This window comes from Rhinatrema bivittatum, chromosome 3, assembly GCF_901001135.1.
Source record: "Rhinatrema bivittatum chromosome 3, aRhiBiv1.1, whole genome shotgun sequence".
Classification (NCBI taxonomy): domain Eukaryota; kingdom Metazoa; phylum Chordata; class Amphibia; order Gymnophiona; family Rhinatrematidae; genus Rhinatrema; species Rhinatrema bivittatum.
This window is the reverse complement of record NC_042617.1, coordinates 29,640,421-29,664,301: the sequence shown is the minus strand read 5'-3', so window position 1 is coordinate 29,664,301 and position 23,881 is coordinate 29,640,421. Positions and strand designations below refer to the sequence as shown.

The window sequence follows — 23,881 nt, the reverse complement described above, 5'->3', positions numbered from 1 at the left end:
TTTGGAATTCACTGATTCACACTTTAAACTGCTCAGTACAATTGGATATGCTAGAATATAAACGAGAGATAATCGCTTCCAAGGTGTTATATAATTTACTGCACATAATGGTTATTGAGCTTTTATCCTGACGGCTCTCAAAAGGGAATTTATGAAAGGCGAGCCCTCATGCAAGGGAGCAATACATCACACTGCTCACTATTTACTACACCTATTACACCACAGTAAATCTTAATTGGTACATTTGGAGGGAGTTCTTTTTTTTTTCCAGCAGTAATTGAGTGCTGAGGCATTGTGCTTTGGAAGGAAATGGGAGAGCGGAGCTGGGCCACTGCAAGATGTCAGAACCTAACAGGGCTTGTGTCTGGCAGCCATTCCTGATCTAGGAGAAAACTGGTTTCATCGCAGGTTGTGATGAATTATCCTGAGGCGACAGCAGACGGGAACGTTTGAGACCACATAGGTCCCAGTTACATTGGAAGGAGGAACCTGTGTAGTCTGAAAAGCTCAGCTAGGACCTTGTTGGGGTAACTTTTAGGTTAATCCAATAAAAGGCACCGCAAACTGCAAAGAATCCTGAAGACAAGATATAAGCATGCAGGGATATCAGCTCATTAGGTATGAATAAATGTTTGCAATATGCATGTGAAGTCAGTTTAAAATTCTGGTTCTGGTATTAAGATCTTTGAACAATCTCGCCCTGGATTATCTTAATTCTCTTTTGCTTGTTGAGATCAGGCTGAGAGGAGGCTCCAGGCTGTTCCTTGGGCTCAGAAAAGACAGCAAACCTTTCATGCCAGCTCCAGTTCTTTGGCATGTACTTCCCAGGGAAATGCACTTTATCTCTGATTTACAGATTTATAAACAGCAGCTCAAAACCTGGTTGTTTAAACAGGCCTTTCCAGGGTAAGTTAAATGGATTGGATTCTAGAAAGCTCACAAGACGGCTGATTGGTAGAGTGATATATTAGTTAATTGATTTTTTTATGCATCAGATATTTTACAACTATATAATTTTTTCATTATATTATGATTTTATTATATTTTATTATGTTGTAAGTGGTTTGGGCTTGGATGGGAAGGTGACAAAGAAATATGAGAATGATAATGATGTCATGCCAGAATCCAGAAGGCAAAATCTAAATATGCAGGGTTTTTGGGTATGAATATTTGCAATATATGGATTCGTATTTGCTGTTCTGATGTCACAGCAGAAAATACACTCATTTATTTATTTAATAACTTTTATATACCGGCATTAGTAGGAGACATCATGCCGGTTCACATGACAACAAAAGAATGGAAAATACATTATAACAGGGCGGTGGGTGAGGAATAACAACAACAGAGAAGGCAAGAAAATATAGGTCTGAAAACTGGTTAACAGTAACTAAATAATAAAATTCAACAAGTTATAAATTAGAGATGTACTGAACGGGTAACAGCATCAGTAGAGTATTTACAAAGTATCAGGGACGATCTGAGGGGAAGCATATGGGGCAGCGGCTGAGAGGAGAAAGAGGATTAGTCTGGATAGGCTTGCTGGAACAACCATGTTTTTAGTTTCTTTTTAAATTTAATTGGGCAGGATTCTAGACGAAGCATCGTGGGCATGGAGTTCCAGCGTGTGGGGCTTGCAATAGAGATAGCTCGTTCCCTAGTTGATGCGAGGTGTGCTGTTTTTAAGGACGGGACATGCAGGGTTCCTTTGTGAGCTGTTCTCGTAGGACGATTCAGTGAGACAGCGCTGAATGGAATGTCCAGCCAGTGGGAGTTGTGAGAGAACAAAGATTTTTATTTTTTATTTATTTATTTCGAGTTTTTATATACCGGCATTCGAGAACGCAGTCCCATCATGCTGGTTCACATAAAACAGGGGTGCATCGTAAACATAAACTAAAAACAATGGTGCGGAAAATGCAGTTACATATAACAGGGAGAATGGAACTTGGCAGAGAAAGGACAGGTTATTAATTCAAACATGTAAACAATAATGGAGATGGTTAATCATGGTGTAGTTGGAGATAAGGATTGGCGAGGATGAGATAGATCAGTTTGGGTCCGGGAATGCTTGTATGAATATCCATGTCTTTAGTCTTTTTTTGAAGGTTGAGATGCATGTTTCCAGTCTGATGTTAGAGGGGATAGAGTTCCATAACGGTGGAACACTATCCACCATACACAGATTTGTGTATGGTGGATAGTGTTTTATAGAGGATTCGAGAGGGGATGGGGAGCCAATGTAGGTCTTTCAAGATAGGAGTGATGTGGTCAGTTTTCCGGGTATTGGTAATGATTCTGGCTGTTGCATTTTGCAACATTTGGAGGGGTTTGATTGTCGCATAAGGGAGTCCTAGGAATAGAGAATTGCAGTAGTCGAGTTTGGATAAGAGGGAAGATTGAACAACAGTGCGGAAATCTTGGGGGTGTAACAGGGGTTTAAGTTTTTTTAGCACATTAAGTTTGTAAAAACCGTCTTTCAGAATGGAGCTCACATATTTTTTCATGTTTAGATGATTGTCTAGGTAGATTCCAAGGTCTCTTACACAGGGTTGATTAGTAGTTGGATTGGAAGAAGGGTTGGACGAAGACAGGTGTTTGAGAAGAGGATGAGGAGAGACAAGCAGGAGTTCCGTCTTGTTAGTATTCAGGGCGAGGTGGAGATTCGTTAGGAGAGCGTTTATAGGGGTGAGACAGGTTTCCCAGTGCTTCAAAGCATCAGAAAAGGTATTATGGATGGGGATAATGATCTGAATGTCGTCTGCATACAGATAGAAGTTAAGTTTGAGCTCGGTTAGGAGGTGGCATAAAGGGGTGAGGTATATATTAAAGAGGGTGGAAGAGAGGGAGGAGCCTTGTGGGACTCCTTGTTGCAAGGGGTGAGAGGTGGAGGTTGCATTACCGATTTTGACTGAGAATTTTCTATTAGATAGATAGGACTTGAGCCATGCTATGGCCAGGCCGGAGATACCAATGCCTTCTAAGCGTGCAAGGAGATGATTGTGGCATATGGTGTCGAAGGCTGCAGATATGTCCATGAGGGCAAGGAGGTAGCTGTTGCCCTTATCCATTTAGTCATGAATGGGCAAACTGGATCAGCCTTGCAGTCGTATTCTGTCTCTAATAAAACACATTTATCTATAGCCTCATAGTATAAGCTCTACTTCGATTTCATAGATGCATAACCCACACCACTTTGGTTATGAATATAATAATTCTTCCATGTTAAATCATGATTTCATTCATTCATGGTTTTGCCAAGGAAAATCTGTTTCCTGATCTTTGACACACATATAGTTAGTTTCAATTTATGTTTGTATGCCAAATTACAAAACAAATTTAATTTTAGGTTTTTCTGAGCTACTAGAGGGCACATACAAGTTGTGTAAAAAGTGTAGGCACCCCTGGTCAAATTACATTTTTCAATGAATTTCTAAGCTGACAATTTCTACAAAGTTAAACAACATCTTTCTGCAATGTTTAATACAAAACTACTATTTGCAGATTTTAACAGATTGAAAATAATAAAAAGGTGAATATGGAATGTGCAAATGTTTGAACACCCTTCTAGTTGATTCATTGCTACATTAAGAAAAAGTTGTTAATAAGGCACAAAATGTTGATTAGCTCATTAAGCCTTTGATTAGTCATATGAAGACAATTCCATGATTTAACAAATACTCTGTTGTTGTATCTACTTTCAACAAACAGAGGCTCCTCTAAGCCTCTGAAAATGAAAATGAAGATAGTTTACTCTCATAAAGCAGGGAAAGGCTAAATAAAGCTCTTTAAATGCTTCCAGCTAGCAGTTTCAACTATCAGAAACATTGTTAAAAAATGGAAATTACAGAGAACTATAGAGGTCAGGTCAAAATCTGGAAGACCAAGAAAAAGATCTAAGAGTTGCCAAAAAAACAGTCAGCTCTGTAAAACAGAGCCTACAGATCACTGTAAATGATCTGCTGATAAGTTCAGCTGCCACTAGAGCAGCTGTCCACACGTCCACATTACAGTGTTGCTTACATAACAATGGTCCACATGAGAAAGTTATCAGAAGGAACCGTTTTCTATGACCTCATCACTTAAGTCATTGTCTAAAATATGCAAATAAAACCTTGATAAGTCTAAATCTTTTTGAAACCAAGTGCTTTGGACTGATGAAACTAATTTGAACTATTTGGCTACAAGCACACAAGATACATTTGAGGAAGAAGGGTGATGGCATTTGAAGAAAACACCACCTTGCCAACTTTTAAGTGTGAAGGTGAATCTATTATTTTTTATGCTTTGAGTTTATATGGCTGCCAGTAGCACAGAAAATATTGTGTGGGTGGAAGGAAGAATGAATTCAACCAAGTATCAACATATCCTAGAAGCTAATGTCCCACAGTGAGTGAAGAAATTGAAGCTGAAAAGAAGTTGGATATTTCAGCAAGACAAGATCTGAAACATATTTCAAAATCAACCTCAAAGAACTTACAGGAAAGTAAGAGGATAATGTTTTGGAATAGTCTTCACAGTATCCAGACGAATACTGAAAATCTAAGGGGAGATCTGAAACAAACTGCATGCAAGGAGATCTAAGAATATTTCTGAGCTAGAAGAATTCTGTAAGGAAGAGTGGGAAAAGATTTCAAAAGCAAGAATAGAAAGACTTAGCTGGGAGGTATTATTACAAAGTACAAACTGAAAGATGCACAAAAGCTTTTCCACTTGCCATATTCACTGTCTTATTTTGAATCTGTAAAAAAAAAAAAAAAAAACTTCAAATAAATAGAAATACATTTTGCAGAAAGATATCATGTTTAATTTTGTACCCTGTAGAGGTCATGTCATGTTCATTTAGAAATTCATGGAAACATACAATTTAATCAGGGTGCCTAAACTTTTGCACATGACTGTAAATGTAAAATATTCCATCCGAAAACGTCCGTCTTGGAATTTTATGCCCATATTTCCCATATCATTTTAGGTTAACTCCCAAAGCCTTTTGGTAATTCTACATTCCTAAATTTTGGAATTTTTGAGAAATTTTAGTTTAAAAAGCATTGTTTTCCTGCTGGAGTGACCCGAGCTGGCTGAAGGAATGGCGATGAGGCTAGGTCAAATCTCAAAGGGGAGAGCTCCCCTAGCTCTCATGGTCAGCAAATAATTCTATGCCTGGGTTTTGTGGTGGGCTTTAAAGCTTGGTTATAAAGGAAATAAGGAACAAACCAAAAATATCACTAAAAGCACTGCCTGCACATATGCTGTGTAGAGACTAATAAAATCGAAGATAAAGATATCTGGCATGTGGTCCGTGTCAGCAAGGTCAGCAGCTCATTGTGATAATAGCCTGGGTTGAAACAGTTAAATGATGAAAATTAATGGAACAGTTTGCACATGTGAAAGAATGTGATTTGTCATTATGAGCAAGCAAAACAGTCCTTGGGTGACAGGCAGAAGCAGTTTGCATAAAAACTTGTTGCGTAGAAACTTGTTGACACTTCAAGGCCTGGCTACTGAGTGGGGAAAGAGGGAGTACACCAAGATAACGGCACTTATGACATCATTAGTTTTAGTAGAGGCTTCAGTAACTCCAAAAAATAAGGGAGTTATCCCGGAATAGGAAAAAAAAAATAATGCTGTCAGCCATGCCTGTATATAAGACAATGATGTATCTTGTAAAAAGTGAGCAGATTAGGCAGTATACCACTATTAGATGCACTGTGCTGCTAACCAAGAAAGCTAATTATATATTCCTTTCTTGCCTCTTACTAATAAAGATTATTCATTAAGAAAAGAACTTGTTAATTATTCTAGAAGGGCCAGCCTTCTCTCCCGGAGCACAGGCTCAGGGATTTGAACTCTCTGTGTACGTGGAGAACACAGATAATGATTTTTCGTTTGAACTCTCTGCGTGCTTAAAGCATTCAGATAAAGATTTGAACTCCCTGTAAAAGCAGGTAATGATACTCTTGAACTCCTGGAGCATGGCAGCCCTCCAGTAACTGAACAATTGGCACACTATAGCCATAGGTACTGATAATTAGGTTATGGTATCACTACAGATATTGATATAGAGTACCTACACAGATGCGGATATTGATAGCAACACAATATCACCAAGAACAGAGGTAGGGACTGCCCCAATGACTCACTGGTTGTGCACTGCTACGTGAGAAAACAAAGTTTGATTCTTGAGTTGGCAAGGACTATGACTGCCAGGCTGACAGCATTCACAGTTCCTCGAAGGGAGTCCTAGTCATACTACAAAAGCAAGACCTACTGACCAGGTTCAGAATGCATGTGGAGGGAATGGAAGTTCAGGGTTATCCACAATGACTATGCACGTGGAATATTGTCAAACACTGACTCCATTGTATGTAAATCTCTCTCATGCTCTGGAATTTGTTGCCAGAGGACGTGGTTAGTGCAGTTAGTGTGGCTGGGTTCAAAAAAGGTTTGGAAAAGTTCTTGGAGGAGAAGTCCATTAACGGTTATTAATCAGGTTTACTTAGGGAATAGCCACTGCTATTAACTGCATCTGTAGCATGGGATCTTCTTGGTGTTTGGGTACTTGCCAGGTTCTTGTGGCCTGGTTTGGCCTCTGTTGGAAATAGGATGCTGGGCTTGATGGACACTTGGTCTGACCCAGCATGGCAATTTATTATGTTCTTATGCGTATTCAGTGTGAATATCCTGAAAACCAGACCTATTGGTGGCACTCCAGGAGTGGAGTTGTGTATTCCTGCTCTAGCTGAAGACTGTCACTGCGCAAGCTGGCTTAGATGAGAGGGAAGAGTGGTTTATAAACGAGAAACCCTCTCCCTCAGAATAGTTATACTTGAAGGCTCATGGTATTGGTTCCAATGGAGTTGGAAGTAGGAGCAGATGTAAGGTTCTAGGCAAAAATAAAAAGATCACAGGCAGTCTATCACTTAATCAGTTTTTAATCCAGTCTATAACTTTGGGGTCCACCACCAAATTCCTCAATTTATTTGCAAGCCTCCTATGAGGGAGAGTATCAATAGCTTTGCTGAAATCTAAGTACACCCTATCTAGTGCATGCCTCCAATAAGGGTTGACCCTGGGAAGGGAGGTGGAGACAAATCTGAGACTGAAGAATCGGTGGGTGAGAGAGGTCCCTGTCCGGACTATCTGCCACTGTACCTACTGCCCACCACTGAACTCTCCCCCACTGCCATGTGGGCTCTTTGGAAGTAACAGCAGCTGTAAGGAGGAAGAGGAAATGACGGCAGAAGTTGGGGGGTGGGGTGGGCGAGTCTTACTGCAGTGGCACAGGGCAGTTACCCCAATTCTCATCTCCCAGGTAAGGCCCTGCCCTCAATTTAATTCTCTGGTCACTCAAGCAAAGAAATCCAACAGCTTTGTCTGACACAATCTCTCTCTGGTATAAAACCATGTGGCCTCAGATCCTGCATCCCACTGGATCCAAAATACCATAACTATCTTTTCTTTTATTTATTTATGTATTTATTTGTTCGGTTTTATATACCGTCATTCGGTGCAGCCATAACGGTTTACAAAAATCAAACAGAGAATAAACAATTAAAACATAGTTGCATAAATTAATAGTGGGAGAGAAGAAGGGATGGGGAGAGGTTGGTGGTGAAAAAGGGAGCATAAGGAAATAAAGGGAAAAGCATTATGGTAACAGTATTGGCATTTAATCATCTTCGGGATGGACTTCTAGTGTTGTTAATTATAGGTTCATATTGCTATTATAATGTTTGATGCCAGATGTTATTTCAGTATCTCTTTTGCATGGGTCTGATTGGTAGTCTTAGTTGAAATTAGATTGTTGAAATAAATAATCATTAATGTAGACTTTATGAAAAAGAAAAGTCTTTAGATCCTTCTTGAAAGTTTTGATATTAGTTTGAGTTCTCAAATAAGGTGGTAAGGAGTTCCATTTTTTAGGACAGGCAATGGAGAAAGCTCTATTTCTTGTTGTTGAAAGATGAGCATCTTTGATGGGTGGAATTATTAGACGAGAAGTGTTGTTTGATCTAAGATTCCTGTTGTTATTCTGTGGAGTGATTTTTAAGCTTGTTTGTTTGTGGTGATTGGAGTGTATTAATTTGTATATAATTGTCAAAATCTTATAATCAATTCATGATTTAATAGGGAGCCAGTGTAGTGAAGATAATATTGGGGTAATGTGATCATTCTTTTTTTTTTCCAGTTAAAATTCTTGATGCAGAGTTCTGAAGAATCTGTAAAGGCTTGATGTTGATATATGGAAGGCCAATCATAAGGGAATTACAGTAGTCAATGGTTGGGAAGATAATTAGTTGTAAAACTGTTCTGAAATCTACTAAATTTAGAAAAGGTTTTATCCGCCTTAGAATTAGGAGTTTGCGAAAACCTTCTTTGATTTTGGTGGTAATGTGGTTATTGTAAGATAGGTTATTGTCAATTATTACTCCAAGGTTTCTGGCGTGATTGACAGGGGATATTGGCTTAATTTGATTGTTAGTTTCGAATAATGGTGGTGGTAATACAATGGGTTTTTTGTTCATTATAAGTATTTCGGTTTATCAATGTTGATTATGAGTTTTAATTTTGTAAGTTGTTTGATTGATTCAAGTAGTAAAGAAGTGTCTTTATATGTTTCATCAATGGAGTTTTTTATGGGAATTAAAAGTTGTATGTCATCCGCATAAAGGTAGTGGGTGATTTGCAGATTATTTAATAGCTGGCAAATTGGTAAAAGTTATATGTTAAATAAAGTCGCAGATAACGCTGAACCTTGAGGAACTCCAGTATTGAGGATAATTTTTTTTTTTAGAGAATTTGTTATTAAATGAAACTTGGTAACTTCTGTTGGAGAGATAAGATGAAAACCATTGTAGTGTAGTCTCAGCTAAACCAATTTCAGATAGTCGTTCTAGAAGAATTTGATGATTTACTGAATCAAATGCTGCAGAGAGGTCAAGGAGTACTAGTAGATATTGCTTTCCATTATCAAATCCTCTTAAAATAGTATCATTTAGAGAGAGAAGGAGAGTCTCAGTATGGAGGTTTTTTCTGAAACCATATTGGTTTGGGGATAGGATGTTGTTAGATTCCAGGTAATCAATGAGTTGAGAGTGAACAACTTTTTCTATGATTTTGGCAATAAAGGGTAGATTAGGGCGATAATTTGATAGGTTATTTGGATCGAGGTTATTCTTTTTTAATATGGGTTTGATAATTGCAGATTTGAGACAATTAGGATAATTTCTTTCAGTAAGTGATAAATTGACGATCTTGGTGATTAAATTTGTTATAATAGGTTCAATTGTCTTGAGGCTTGTAATGTGGATGCTATCCAGAGGGTGGTTGGTAGGATTCATTTTCTTGATGATAGACTGGATCTGGATGGTGGAGGAGGTGTCGAAATGGGTCCATTTTGATTTTATTTTTGTGTTCAGACATATGGATTGGGCGTTACTGATGAAGTTGGATTGAATTAGGTTTAATATTTTATTACTAAAGAAATCAGCAAAATCATCACTACTGTAGGAAGTACAAGTAGGTTTATGGGTAGTCTTTGTGAGGTATTGAACTATTGAGAAGAGCTTTCTGGGATTATGATGAAATTTATTGATTTTTTTTGAGAAATATTCTTTTTTTGCATTGTTGATGGAATATTTATATTGTGCTAGATGTGTTCGATATCTATTTAGAGTGAATGAGTTTTTGTTTTGTCTCCATTCTCTTTCTTTTTTTCTGAGTATTCGTTTAGATGTTATAATGGTATCATTATACCATGGATTGTTGTGCCTTGATGGTTTTATTGATTTGGATATGATTGGATTGATGTTATCAGCTACTTTTTTGGTGATCATTAACCAAGATGTTATGGCTTCATCAGAATTTGATAAATTAATATTAGTAAGTTCGATTTGGAGGGTTTCTTGGAGGAGTTCAGTGTTGAATTGGGGGCGATAGATAAATTTTGTTGGATTTGAGGAGGATTAAGGATAGAGTTAGAAGCTAGGGATGTTTGGATTAGGTGATGATCAGACCAAGGTATTTCAGTAATGTTGGTTGAGATATTATATTATGCCAGTCATTATTATTGATGAAAATGAGGTCAATGGTATGACCAGCTTTGTGGGTTGGAGTATCAATTATTTGTTTAAGATGTAGTGAAGCAAGTGCATCAATGATGGTTCAGCAAGTTTTTGAAAGGTTGACTGATTCAAAGTATAAGTTGAAATCTCCCAGGATGATGATGGGTTTGTTAAGCAAAATATTTATAATATATTCAATTATTGGTGAACAATTTTTGTCTAGAGATCCTGGTGGGCAATAGACAAGGCAGATTTGAAGTTTGGTGGAATCAAAGAGTGATATTTCAAATGGTGTAGTTATGTTAGTTGGACGAAGAGTTAGCTGAAGATCTTTTTTGTATATTAACATTAGACCACCTCCTTTTTTCTTTTTCTAGGAATTGAGAATATGTTGTAATCTTGGTTGTTTAATTGATTGATGAGAACCATGTCAATGTTTTTAAGCCAGGCTTCTGTTATTGCAATGAAATCTGATTTATAATCATTAATCAAATCATTGAATAGAGGTATTTTATTTAACTATAGAGCGTGCGTTGACTAGTATAAATGAAAGCATAGTATAATTTGAGAATTGGATGTATGTATTGTTTGAGATGTTTGAAAGCTGTGTGTTTTTTTAATAACAAGGAATATGAGGTGTGTGTTTACTTTTAGTAAAGTCTCCATTCATTTACCCACTACTAGAATAGTCGGCCTGTAATTTCCCACTTCCTCCTATTACCACTCTTAAAAAGAGGGACAACACCCGCTCTTATCCAGTTCCATTCCTATCTTCAAAGATTAACTGAACAAATCATTCATCAAATGTGCCAGAACCTTTCTGAAGTCCCTTAATATCCTAAAATATATCCCATCTGGCCCAAAGTTTTGTCTATTTTTAATTTTGCAGTTCCATGCAAACACTCTGTTCTGTAAATCGTGTGACATCTATATCACTCCAACAATATCCATAAAAGTTCTATCGGATAGCAGCCAATGAGATTGCAGGTATTTTAATCATCATATCTTATCTGGAGATTGTTTGATGAAATATATTGTATTACTTTTGTTTGTTTTGTATTGTGATTTAAAATTGGAATTTTAAAAAATATTTTTACAATATTAAAATTATGATCTATAATAAAGATTTTGAATTACTAAATTGAACATCTACACTACCATAAGTACCCCTGCCTACCATCTGAGGTCCCTCCTCCAATCCCTTCCTCAGAAAACACTGAACAAATGTATTTGGTTAGGATTTCTGCTTGTTTCTTATCTTATACTAGGGATGTGCATTTGTTGTTTAATTTGTTTCATTTGTTTTGGCAGTTTGCATGTATTTCATGAATGGAGAGTAGCTGCACAAAATTGATGGTATGCTCATAGGTAGGCAACCAATATAGCGCACCTACTCTCCATTTGCGCGATATGTGCGTATCACTAAAACGAATCGACCAACGAATGCACACCCCTATCTTCCTTTTCTCCTCTGTGGAGAAACCCTAACTTTGCATGTCCTATTTGCGCTGAAATATGTGAAGAGTTTTGTAATCTTGCTTTACCAATTTAGCAATTTATTTCTTCTGCTTGTGCTACTGCTATCTTGACTAACTTCCCTGCTTCTCCAGATATTTTTTTCTGTCCTTTTTCTGCAATCCCTTAGTATCTTCTGAATGCTAATCTTTGGGCTTTTATTTTTTTTTCACCCATCTCCCCGGAAATCATACCAGTCCTCCTTCTCGTCTTACTTTTATGTGCTTTGAGGGCAAATTTGAATTCCCAAAAGGTAGGACTTTGTCTAACCAGACACATTCCCACCAATACTCTCTCCAAAGTGCACATGTGCATGGCTGTGAGCAGCTTGTATCGCTGCACCATCACAGGACTTAGGAGGAGGACTGGCAGAGGCCTACGCGCTGCTGCCAGCATTCGGAGTGTTTTCAAAGCTCGCAGGCTGGCACTTTCTGGCTGCTAAGTCTTGCGCTGCAGAAAATCGGCAGCCAGAACTGCCAGCGCACAAGTTTTGAAGATGTTCACAGTGCCAGTAGAGCTGGTTAGGTTAAGGGAAGGTGAGGGATGTGGTGGGAGGAGTGGGGGTGCGGGGCCAGCAGGAGATTGGGGCCAAAAGGCAAGAGAGTGGATGCTGCGAAAGGGTAGGTAAAAGGTGGCGTGGCAGGGAGGTGGGGGGGGGCAGATGGCAAAGAGAAATGCAAGGATAGTTGAGGGAAGGGGTAAAAAAAAATGTGGAGGGATAGAAAAGGAGACGTAGAGAAGTGGGAATGGTGCGGAGATGGAGGAATGGGAGACAGAGAAAAGAAATAGAAACGTTAAGGAAGAAAGCGGCAGAATGTGAGAAGAGCTTCGGAAGCCAGAGAAGAGATGGCAATGAAGGATAGAAATGGAAGCTGAAAAGAGAATGCGGGGTAAAGACGGAGATTGCCTTCCGGCTGGCGGTGCTACAGTAAATCAGCACACAATGGGGACCCCCCTCCCCCCGCCTCATTCGCTGCTGCTGCTGCTGCTACCACGTAGCATTTCTATAGCGCTACATGACATCGGCAGCCCTGTACAAACACACACAGACAGTCCCCAATAAGACAAACATACAGGGCAAGAGACTTGGGGTATTTCATAAAGTAAGGCAATGGATAGAAAGAAAAGAATGTTAGTTACTGAGACCAAAAGCAGGCGATCAGGCATAAGATTTAAAAGCAGCTTCAAAAAGGCGGGTCTCTAAACACGGTGAGATGGGGAGAGCATAGCGCACTACTCCAGGCACACGGCGCAGCCAGGTGGAAAGGGGAATTGGTGGTAGAGGAAAAGGGTACAAAATGAGCGGGGTGCACGAGGAGGGGTGTAGAGAGGTAAGAGAGTAGAGGTAGCGAGGGGCTGCAGAGAGAAGGCATTTGTAGGTGAGAAAGAGCAGCTTGAACTGTGCAGGAGCAGATAGGGAGCCAATGCAGTGTCGACAGAAGAGGGGTTTTGTGAGCGTAGTGAGTTTCACGAAAGATAAGCTGCGCAGCTGAATTTAGTGGCTCAACAGCAGTGCACGTCTGCACCCTCAGGGGAAAAATGTAAACGGAATATTTGTTGCCACTGGTCTGTACTGCATACGTGTACTAGTAGGTTTTGTCTTCAGTTAAAGGTATCGTGCTGTAACTTGAATTTTACAAAAAAATTGTGGGATGATGTCTAAGAAAAATATCCATAATACAATTTGCAGTGCAAGGATAGCGCAAAAAGGTGCTGAGTTTTGGCTGCTGGGACCTCCATTATTCTGAATTTTGTACTGAACTACAGAATAGAAATGAACACTGTAGGTGAAGCAGATTCACAAATAGATCAGTATTTTCACTATTTTAGCTCCCAACCTTCCTGTCCCAACCTTGGCCTTCATTTAATAGAAAGGCCCGACTCCAGACTCTCTCCTGCTAGCGTACTTACTCGGACATGGCCTTCATACGCCGTCCCTATTCCCTTCTGTGGATCTATCCCCAGGGGGCCCTTGGTCTGCTCAGGAGGAATGGGGCACACGGCTGGAGCTTTGTCCGCACAGGTCACATGGCAGGAGAAGCCACACACTGTCGGTCAGAAACAAGGAAAGAAAGCATAGGGTTCAGCATGATGTGCTAGGTCTAATTTGGGTTAAGAGAGATCATAAACATGTTACGAAGATTAGTTTAACTTTAGCCACTTGGTCAATAGTACTAATGCGCATGCCTTTTCCACTGTGAGCGTTGTTTGATGTCCCTAAGGACAGAAGATTCAACTCCTAATTGATTTCAGTTCAGGCATAGCAGTAGAATACATTTATTGTAAGATTAACTTTGCCCTGAGAGTTTCTGCTTTTTGCTTCCAACTGCAGAAAATATTTTTGACAAACTGCATTTATTTTGTACCGTGCACTAAACTATGCTATTTGCATTCCCCTGAGTTTCTGGCATAACTCTGAAAGGCACAATTCATTTAATGACTCTTACCTTCACACGTACAGCCCTGTCGTATCAAGCCAACCATTAGAGAGGTGCACTGATTGCATTTAGTTGGCGTGGTGAAGGATTTGACTATAAACTGGTGGGCCTTTGGCTAGGGAAACAGAAGGAACACAATCTCCATTACACTTCATCCTTTGACTATTTAGTGAGACCTTGCAGAAGCTGTGAAGCGTAGGACAATAAGCAGAGGCAGAACACGTCAATGCAGCAGACAGTGGGATAACATTCCAGGATAAGAGACCAATGAACCCAGAAGGCCAGATTCACCAATCTTTTCCCCATAGGCATAAAATGAGAGAAAAGCCTTAGTCAAATTAAGCCCTGAGGGTTGCAGCTAGCTGCATTGGTGGATCAGCAGGGGCTACTAAACCAACCTACACAGTTGTCAGCGGTCACTATAGCACTACAGGGGCTTCCTTTTTGATGTTAAGCCAAGATCTGGATTTTTATTTTATTTTATTTATTTATAATTTTTATATACCGACATTCTTACATTAAAATGCAAATCATACCGGTTTACATAAAACAGAAAAAGCAGGAAAAAATATTTCCATAGTCAAATACAGAGAATGGATGTCAACCATGTGAGATTGGGAATTTCTATCATGGTTATTTTTAGAAGAGAAGGGATCTTAAGGCAGGAATTCAACCAAGCTCTATGGAAGTTGTTAACTTTTTAAAAATATGCATATATTTATTTACATTTTTAAGCATCTGCTTGCTAACAGCCAGTGCCAACTAACACCTTGCTAATAAACTGTCAGAGGGAGAGCGATACAAAAACTAAGATACACTCAATTTATAAGAGATAAATACTTTAATACCATAATTTATTTCTCGCCATTTTCACTAGTGTTCAAGACAAGGAACAGCATAAGAAAAACAATGATTATCAAAAACAACTAAAAAAAAACCCCATCATTATCACATGATGTAGAATAATCGTCATACTAAAAATTAAAAACACTACAAAATACACACCAAATTCATAAAATCAGATACATTCAATAGTCTAACATAACATAGATAATAATATTATTAAGGTCCATATGTTTGAACAAATAGTCAGGTCTTCAAAGCATGGCACAAAGAAAGATAATTGCTCTGTTGACGAATACTACCAACAATCATCCAATTAAAATAAAAACACAATTTCTAATGAGAATAGTTACCAGCATGAAGTGGAAGCATGTGTGAATGGGCCAGGAGGTGGGGCAGCAGTTCATTTTCTATTGGACTACTAAGAAATTTCAGTTGAGTGAATTATTATTGTTTAATATATCAGTGGGTGAGAAGTGAAGTACATTTTATGGCTTCGGAAATCAATGTGATTTTATTATATGACTGTAAAATGGAAAAGTCTCTTTTCCCTTCCCAATTTATTTAATTGACACAAATCACAGCATACGCAAGTCTCTTCTGCTTTCCTGCAGGATGCACAATTCAAGGGGACATAAAGAGAGCGCAGAGGGGCACAAGAATGTACAAGTCCTGGTCATTCAACCACACTGTAACCTACTGCTGGCGTTTATAACAAGGTGACAATCTAAGACGACATACAAGACCCATCCCACCCCAGCTCCCTCTCCAGCCATAAATATGTACACTGATGCCATCAATTCGGCAAGGCCCTTACCTTTGGGGAGGACAGGCCTGATCCAATATATGCCGTTCTCATTGCTGGTGTCTGAACTGAACGTGGAGGATGATCCGTAACCTGAACCATTACATAAGAAGTAAAATTACTACTTCATATTGAACAGTGGAATAACAGCTAAAGCAGGCTACTGAGAAAGCAGATACTGAGCAAAACTATGAAAACAATGTCATTGCTGGTAGCACTCAGGTTGCACTGCACCGTAAGACTGCATTTCTGTAACAAAATTATGCTGACTTAGTAAATCTCTGTATTGGAGATTTCCAATACAGGCAGGATGAGAGTTAGTGAGCCGCAGAAGGGAGTAGATAGATGAGTGTGGGGAAAATTAGCTGCAGAGGTTTTTGTTCTGTGCTCTGAAAAGGGCACATAAATGTCCCGAAACATCTCCCAGTGGCTGCAGGATCCACAACTGGCATCAAGTCATCTTTTTCACATAAAACAGAAGAGCTGCTCACTTGTGACAGCAGGTCATCAATTACACGAATGCGTCACGTGACTCTACTTAGCACTGGCCGGTGCTTTCTGGAAAAGGCACGTGGGATAGTTCCCCTCCAAGCCATTTATTGAGCCTTGTCTGGAGGGGGAAGGGTGCGCAAAAGCCAGAGGGAAGTGCAGCAAACTTTCTGTAACTGGTGGACTGCTGTCTTCAGAGAATCTCTGCTACAAACAACAACTTTGCTTTCTCTGAAGACGAGCAGACTTACCAAGTCACACAAGTGGGATCTATAGCCAAAGGCTTCCTTTAAGAAAAAAGGGAAGAATTACAACAAGTGGAAAATAACTGTATTCAGAAAATCCCTTTTTATTTTGTCAGGGTTTTTTTTCTTCAATTATATCTTTATTGGCATTTGAACGTATAAATGAGTTAAATCCATGGTAGATAGATTACAAAGGAAAAAAGAAAAAATAATTACGATAAAGACAATTCTAATTTATAATGCATCACAAGTCCTCATAATGTATTTGTTCTTTTGGCTCCCATCTTCCCACTCACGAGTCACACTGTTTGTCCTGCAAAAAACGATGTTAAATGAGTAGGATCCAAAAAAGTAAATGCATTCTTCTGATGAATGATTATAGGAAAGATGTTAGGAAAAAGGGATTATAGGGAGATTTTAGGAAAAAGAAAGAGTACACATGGCTTAAGCTATAAAAAAACATTTCCTGCTCCTCTTCGTTTCCTTCGCCACCTCAGGAAAAATGTGAATTTTGGGGGCCACAGAAAGATTGAGTCTTATACTTAAAACACTGTTTTAAAATTAAATCTTTATCTGACTCCAGGACACAAGTAATAATAAGATTATCTCTAGCTGAAATGTTGTCTTGGGAATCTTGTAGAAAAGCTGACAAACTGGAACTGCCAAATGTCATAACAATACAGAAAAATTCTTTGGGCCAATACTGAAATATAGGGGCCAGATTTTAGTAGGTATGCGCGGGCGTAGATTTGTGCGTGCACAAATCTACACCTGATTTTATAACATGTGCGCATGTTATAAAATCCGGGGTTGGCGCACGCAGCCTTCCTCCGTTCCCTCCGCCCACCTTCCCCTCCCCTTACCTTTAACTTAGAAGTTGTGCCTGCCTCTGGGCATGCGTAGGTTGCGCGCACCGGCTGATGGCCGGCCCGCGATCCAAGGCATAGCAACAAATGGCCGCTGTGCCGCCCCCGCCCCCTTTTTCAAGCCCCAGGACATATGCGCGTCCCGGGGCTCAGCGCGCGCAGGAGGTGTTTAAAAGGGTTATGCACGTAGCCCTTCTAAACTCCGCCCCTATGTATGTTAGCTGCTCAATATACCCGGATAAGTATTAAAGTTAGCCAGATAAGCTTATTTGGCTAACTTTAGACCTGCTATGGGCTATGTCTGACTTATCTGGTTAACTGGCTAGGTTTAATATCGATATTTAGCCAGATAAGTTAACAAGACAGGTAGCGCCACCCAGTTTTGCCCACTGCTCTCCTGCTGATCACATGGCTAACTATTTAGTCAGATAAATCACTCACATGGCTATGTGGAATAGCTGGATAAGTCAGATTTATCTTTAGAAAATTGCAATATCTCAGCAAGGTACTTCTTAAACAACTCAATAATAGAAAGGAATTTAGATTTAAAAAATTCAACAATCGTACACTTTTAGACCTCATCTTATTCTCTAACATTTCAAACCTGCTATGCAATATCAAATTGTCTTTCACCCCAGCGACCGCAGATGATTGGATTATAGAAACCGTATTAACCACTGATACAACTTGAGACTCAATACAGCTTAATCTAGATTCCAGATCAGATATCTTAGCCACAGTACCACTAGAAAACTTGCAAAATTGAGAAACAGTATATACTAAAGATGACTCAGTTCGCATAACCATTTTCCAAATGTGTTAAGTGTAATATCGGTTGGTTCAGGAGTAATCCTGCCTACCTCTAATACTCCAGAGTTGAGTGGTAATACTACAGCTACTGAAGTGAAAACCTGTCAAGTGCAGAGCTAGCCCCAGCAGCAGATACATTTATATTGTTAACTTGTGTTCCACTCATTGGAGAAAGATCATGAGGTGAATCCTGACCTGGGAATTCTTCACACAGCAAAATCTTCTCATTTCCAGTGGGTGGATGGAGGCAGCAGGGGCTCGCTCATCTGAACCAAGGGACACATCAGCAGCTTCTTCATTATGCTCACTCATCAGAGGTGTTCGAGCACTCACGATGAATATCCATGGGCCTTTTCGCCGGCATTGATGCTGCTTTTCCCTTCCTTTTTCCTCCCAAAATCGAAGTGTCAGTTGGATCAGCTCCTAGAGGTGTGTCTCTTTGGCATGCAGCTTTGGCTGTGCATCGCAGCCAAGTTGTTTAAATGCCCTGGGGTCTGACTGACATCAGCACTCCTGCTCAGACTGCCTCCAATCAACAGGAGCCAGGCATTTTGTGGTTCTAGGAAGAAGTAGGTGGAAAACTCAAGAGGCAAACTCCTTGTCATTTTTTTAAAATAGGGAATGCACTCCAAAACTATAAAAATGGGTTCCAGAATGGATGGAGTTTGGCTCAACCCCTCAAAGAGATCAGGAAAAATAAACAGTCCAAACCTATCATCTTGTCAGTAGGCTGTGTCCAGATAGTAATGGGATGTGACTGTGTGGACTGAAATCCGTCACAGCCTTGCAGACCTCCTAATGTAGGCAGACCATAGTTGGGCAACCAACACTGGCATGGCCCTTGATATCTCCTTCTAAGGTCAAAACTGCCTGGCATAACAAATGATGCAATCTACTACTCAGAAGAAGTGTGCTTTTTCAGTGCACTTCCAGGTATCTGGGTCTCAAAAGAAACAAAGTTAAGTGGACTTTCTATAAACTTGAGTCTACTCCAGGTACAAGGTGACAGCTCTTGTAATCCAGCGAATGAGACTTTTCAACGTTATGGAAATGGGTTTAGGGAAAAATGTTGGCAGAATGATGGACTGAATAAGGTGGAAGGCTGACTCTACCTTATGCAGGAACTTAGGGTGAGTGCTGTATATAATGAAGGCAGAAAAAGACCAGTCTGCCCATCAGTCCAATTTATGCAGCCCTTACAATTCCCATCACTTCCTTAGAGACCCCCCTGTACTTATCCCATGCTTTCTTGAATTCAGATACTGTTTTTGTCTCCATCACCTCCACTGGGAGACTTTCATGCATCCACCACTCTCTCTGTAAAGAAATACTTCTTAAGATTACTCCTGAGTCTACCCCCTTTCACCGTCATCCAATGACCCCCTTGTTCTAGAACCTTCTTTCCGTTAAAAGAAGCTCGCCTCCTGTGCATAGAAACCTATGAGCTATGTAAATGTCTGTATTATATCTTCCCTATCCAATCTTCCCTCCATGTTTAGATCTTTAAGTCTATCCCCATATGATTTTAGTAGCCACCTTCTGGACAGACTCCAAGCAGTTTATATGTTTTTGAAGGTGCGGTCTCCAAAATGCTACACAGTATTCCAAATGATTAACCTAGAATATAGAGGATAAGTTACTAGGACCTGCAGCTCATTGACTCTGTAGACTGAAGTGACCACCACCAGAAAAGTGATTCTCCAGGTCAGGTACTTGGGTTCACAAGAGTCTAGAGGTTTGAAGGGAGCTTTCATCACCTGGTTAAGAACCACATTGTTGTCTTATGATACTGCTGGAGGCTTGATGGGAGACTTCAATTGAAGGGAACCTTGCATGACAACTAAAGGTTGAACAGATATATAGTTTCCTTCTAGAGAGAAGGAGATTATCCTGCCCAAGGGAGGTTTACGTTTTGTTGCTAGTTCACTCTTGAGGGCTAAAAAAGATATTCTATCTACCTGGAACAGTGAATTATTGACATCTTTTGCGCAATGGCTTGTTTTAATGAAGCAATGTTCTCACAGGGAAAAAGTGAGAATTCAATTATTGGCTAATCCAAGGAATTCATCTACAAATAAGACTTACTTATTTTTATGGAGACAATTTAATGCTATTCATGTCACTCATTAATAAGTACATCTGAACTGGATGTTTTTTTTTTTTTAAGTTTTCTAAGCTTTTGGTGTGGGTGGTGTGTGTCTATATAGTGTAGGTAATGACTGTTTGCTTGGGGGCAGTAGAGAGAAATGGAAAATGTACACTTAGGATTACTCTTATTTGGTTAATTACAGTTCTACTTATTGTGCCTTAGTTATAATTCATATATGTGATACGTGTTATATTGCTGTTTTTATCATATCTATTCTGTTGTGATCCAATAAACAGATTTAAAAAAAAAAAAAAAAAAAAGAGAAATATGGTTTTCCTTCTACATATTGGTGATAAGCACCAACAGTACTGAGATGAACCCTAACGAGGTTAGTTTTTAGGCCAGGCTCTACATACTAAAAGATGTTCAAGAAATTTGTGTGTGGGGCAAGAGAAGTGATCTAGGGCCTTGTCTTCACACCATTTAAGAACACATGACCTTCTGGTAGAGTCCAGAAGGTTAATACGCAGCCTCTTCTCGTAAATAGACTAGAAACCCTCATAAGTGAGCCCCTAACCCAGGCTGGAAGCATCATTAGTTAAGGCAATTTGATGAGGAAGAATTTAGAAGGGTAAACCCAAGTCAAATGGGAACAGGAGTGCCACCAGACAGGGAGTTTCAGTTCTTCTGTGACGCAGATGCTCTCCTGAACTCCGTGAGTGGCCTGGTTCTACGGGGATCCTGCACATGGTCCTTACTAAACCCTACCCCTTCCCACTTGCAGAGTATGAGCTATCTTGTCTAAGCATTATTGAATATGCACTTAAAATGTTTCCAGGTCACTGTTAAACCTGCTTGGCACAGGCCTGGAAACAGATGAGCTGAATTCTTCTCAGTGAGCCTGTTTTAAGTAAATGTGGGCAGGACACCAGAACCTGAAATTGGTTTAACAAGTCTGCACGTTCACAGTACTCAGCTGAGCTAGGCTACATGGTGAATGCAGAAGCACGGACACACCATCAGGTCTGAAATCTTTGAAAACTTTAAAGATAAAAGTAATGCTCTCATTTCTGAAGGTACATAGCGCTATATTTTAGTAATATAAACCTTCTACAAAACCTGTTTTGTATTGGATACAGGGCCTTGGGCCTAAAAGAAGGGGCAGATCTCTCCAGGGGGTGGGAGTAGGACAACTGGAACAGGTTTCATAGTGGGGGAGGGGGTGCTGAAAGGCCCGGTTAGTACCAGTGCAGCAGGTGCACAGCATCCATCTACTCTCAAAAGAAGCAATGCTGAGCCCCCTTAGCACGCCTCGCTTCAGGGATGAGGGGTTTCTGCTACTTCTCCCCTATTCCAATAATTACCCAGGCAATCCCTGACCTGGCTTTTACACTTGGCCTAACAGCATTTTTTTTGTGGATCAGGTATCAGATGTAGCTTCAAAACTGAACTCTCATGCTACAGCAACAGGATAAATACTGTCCCAAAGCCGATGATCCAGGCTGGCCCTGCAGAAAACTGGAGTCTTTGGTGGCTGCGAGCTCTTTTAAAGGAGCAACAAAAAAGATGCTGTAGTATAAGAGGATTTGAAGCCATGTGCATCCCCTTTCTCAGATGAAGAGCAATTCTTCAGTCTGCCTTTTAAAAGGTATAACAATTTACAAAGAGTCCAAAGATTGATGACACTCATGTTTGTTTTCTGAAATAATTTTCAATCTCAAGCCACTTCACAGCTGAGATCACGTGCAAAGCCTGAGACATGAGGTGAGGATGATCCCTGCAAGGCTGTCCAAATATCAGGTGCCAGCATCCTGCTGATAACACAAAACTGTTCGTGGCCTGGACAAATCAGGAAGATTAAACCTCCCATAAACAAAAAAAAACAAAACAAAATTAAAATGCTATTTTCCAAGGGAAGGAACAGGAAGACGGAATTGTTTGAAGATGCAAAAAAACCAAAGGTAAAACATATAAAAAATGCAAAGAATAAGCAAAGTTTTGTTGGATGTGTTTAAGAGAAACAACACTAACTCAAACAATACCTCAACGGTCTCCATGTCACTTGCTGTGGAAGGTGACTGGGACCTGAGGTGAGACTTCATCTCCTCGTCCCGGGAAGGAGTGTTAGATAACGTAAAGTTGTCCACTGAATCAATCTAGAGAGAAAAGCAAGGGGTTAGAGAGATGACAAGGAACTTGGCAATGGTATGCTCTTCCTAATCCCATAATTAAAGAATTGCAAAGCACTTTTATTTTACAGCACATGATCTAAGCAGATCAAAGTATTCCCAGTTGCCTGAAATCCCACCAATGGCATTATGCAATCAGACATGCAGGATTTATGAACAGCAACAGTTTTTTTCTTTTGCTAGAAACAAAAATCCTTCCAAAGAAGCAATGCTGAGAAGAGGAAACAGCTCGCTCATTCTCCGTTAATGAGTGAGGCGCTGACCTGTTAACCTAAGCACACCTGCATAATACCAATAGGCACAACCCCTAATTTCTTGCAGCAGCAGCTCAAGGGTAGATTCTGTGACAATTTAGAAGATTCTGCGGGCACCTGCATAGATTTGCATAACAAATAAATAAATCTGTATTTCACATTCCTACATTTCTTGTGTCGCTGGATAAGTTTGTTTTTTTTGGAGAACAGGATCCTAATTATTGATGCTGGGAATGGAAAACAGGAATAAGGGAGGGGATCCAGGCAATGGGAGAAGGAAGAGAAGGGGACCTCGGAGAAGGAAGATGAAGACGTGATCTTCGGGTGTGTGTAGAGGGGGAGATATTAAATCAGGGAGGAGGAGGAGGAAGTCAGGTGACAGCACTGCCTCCCCCCCAAACCCACCCATCCCCCCCTTACCTCTCACATCCCTTCCAATTCCACTCGTTCACTCACTCCCCATCCCCTCTGAGCCCTGTGTTAGACCCCGGTCTGCATCCTCCTCTTCTTCTGCCCAGCTCCAAAGGGTTGAGGTTTGAACTGCAGGGAATATCATAGAGCCCCGAGGGCTCTGGGCGGCTAGAGGACAAGGAGACCATGACCTGAGGCGTCATGCCATCACCGTACTACTCCAAAGGCAAGGTGGAGATTGGGAGAAACGCGTGGGGCTGCTGCCATCTCCACATCAACCTTGCCCCTCTCTGAATTCCAGTATTTTGTCATTACCATGCTATTTAGACAGAGCCCTGGACCAAGAGTCACATTCAGAGCAGCCTCTTACTATGCAAAATTTAGCTCTTTTGTTTAGGGCTATAGTTGAATACTACTGCATGCCAGTACTTCACTTCTTTCAATTTTCCCTTGGCAGGACTTCCCCTTTAGACCTTCTCCTAGCAGGATGCCCATTCTGATCCTCTACTGGCAGGCCCCTCCCTGCGATTACCCTTGCAGGACTCCTAAACAGTCCCCTCTTTGATCCTTACCCTGCACATAAGAAAGCAGAGTAAGTCGCCTGGATTGATTGGCAGATGATGATTAACTTGGGCTCCAGTTATGGTCCAATGCAACCCAGCGCATGTGGTTCAAGGCGTCAGCACTGCTAGGTGGCATCAGACCATTGCTGGAGGCTGACCCAGTAAACTGGAAGGTGCGCACTGCCTGCCATCCCACCCAGAGGGCTTGGGGAGAGAGAGACTCCCTGGTGTGTGTCGTGGGGGGAACAGGAAAAGTTGGGGGTCTCTGTTTTGAGGTCCTGACAGGAAGATTAGGGGACG

The 23,881-nt window shown here is 40.3% G+C and overlaps 1 protein-coding gene across 3 annotated transcripts in view; it reads right to left on the bottom strand.

The window, feature by feature from the left end:
* Nucleotides 1–23,881, bottom strand: part of CDC42BPA (CDC42 binding protein kinase alpha) — a 563,297-nt gene that overhangs the window by 61,416 nt on the left and 478,000 nt on the right. For all 3 annotated transcript variants that reach the window (XM_029593037.1, XM_029593036.1, XM_029593038.1), the window contains exons 22-25: nt 22,207–22,320; nt 15,678–15,758; nt 14,027–14,132; nt 13,491–13,627 (exon numbers count right to left, since the gene is read on the bottom strand). In XM_029593037.1, the coding sequence (XP_029448897.1) occupies nt 13,491–13,627; nt 14,027–14,132; nt 15,678–15,758; nt 22,207–22,320 (438 nt within the window). The remainder of the gene's footprint in view (nt 1–13,490; nt 13,628–14,026; nt 14,133–15,677; nt 15,759–22,206; nt 22,321–23,881) is intronic.